Raw genomic sequence first — 1,021 nt, 5'->3', positions numbered from 1 at the left:
GGAGTGCTGGCGGCTGCCGCCGGCGTGGCGAGGTGCACGGGCTGGGCCTTGGAGGGCTGCTGGGCTGTGGCTGTCATCTGGGAATAAAACAGAGAGGGGAAAAAGGAAAACAGAACAAAAATAGGGTTTGTTGCACTTTTCTGATGAATTTCAAAGGATTTTGGAATTTCAGGAGGAGGCAGAGCTGCGATAGCTCTGAGCAGGATGGTTTGGAGAGGTAAAAATATAGCTGCATTTCCTCTAAGCCTGGAAAGAACAGGTTTAGGTTTTCACTACCTTTTTCCTCACTTTTTACACTTGGAGAAAAGACAGCTAAAAATCCCTCCAGCCTTACTGAGGGTAAATAAGGAAGGGATGTTTCGCAGCAGTCGCAGATTAAATCAGCTGCAATGCTGCAGCTTGCCAAGAGTCTTTCAAAGCAGGTATTAGTGTCTAGACACAGCCACTTGCAGCTTTCTTCCAAAATTATGGGAGCCTCTTCCAACTGGCCAAGCCCAGCAATGAGTCATGAAGTCAGCCAAAAACATCACCCTTTTCTTATTTTCTAACTGCCCCAGATCACCCACACCACGGGAATCTATTGGGACAAATCATCCTGGGAACAAACTGCTTACCACAAAATTCCAATGATTTTAGGTCAATACTGGAATATTGCACACAATTCTGGTGTGCTCAACATCAGAAGGACATGGAACTGTTGGAGCAAGTCCAGAGAAGGCCACGAAGTTGCTAAGAGGACTGGAGCATCTCCCCTGTGAAGACAGGCTAAGGGAGTTGGGACTGTTCAGCCTGGAGAAGAGAAGACTGCATGGACACCTCAGAGCAACTTTTCCATATTTGAAGGGCCTACAAGGAGCTGGAGAGGGGCTCTGTGTTAGGAGCTGCAGTGATAGGAATAGGGGTAACACGTTCAAACTGAAGGAGGGAAAGTCCAGGTTGGATGTGAGAAACAATTTTTTTACTGTGAGGGTGGTGAGACACTGGCACAGGTTGCCCAGGGACATGGTGGCTGCCCCCGCCC

General features: G+C 48.3%; 1 protein-coding gene across 1 annotated transcript in view; it reads right to left on the bottom strand.

Annotated features, from left to right (window-relative positions):
- Positions 1–1,021, bottom strand: part of PKNOX2 (PBX/knotted 1 homeobox 2) — a 23,289-nt gene that overhangs the window by 22,046 nt on the left and 222 nt on the right. The window contains 1 exon segment of the mRNA XM_009084286.1: positions 1–77. This exon segment is cut by the window's left edge and continues 1 nt beyond it. Coding sequence (XP_009082534.1) covers positions 1–77 — 77 coding nt within the window.

Source organism: Acanthisitta chloris, unplaced genomic scaffold, assembly GCF_000695815.1.
Source record: "Acanthisitta chloris isolate BGI_N310 unplaced genomic scaffold, ASM69581v1 scaffold22260, whole genome shotgun sequence".
Classification (NCBI taxonomy): domain Eukaryota; kingdom Metazoa; phylum Chordata; class Aves; order Passeriformes; family Acanthisittidae; genus Acanthisitta; species Acanthisitta chloris.
Note: the sequence above shows the minus strand (reverse complement) of the source record. Positions and strands in the feature narration are given on the sequence as shown.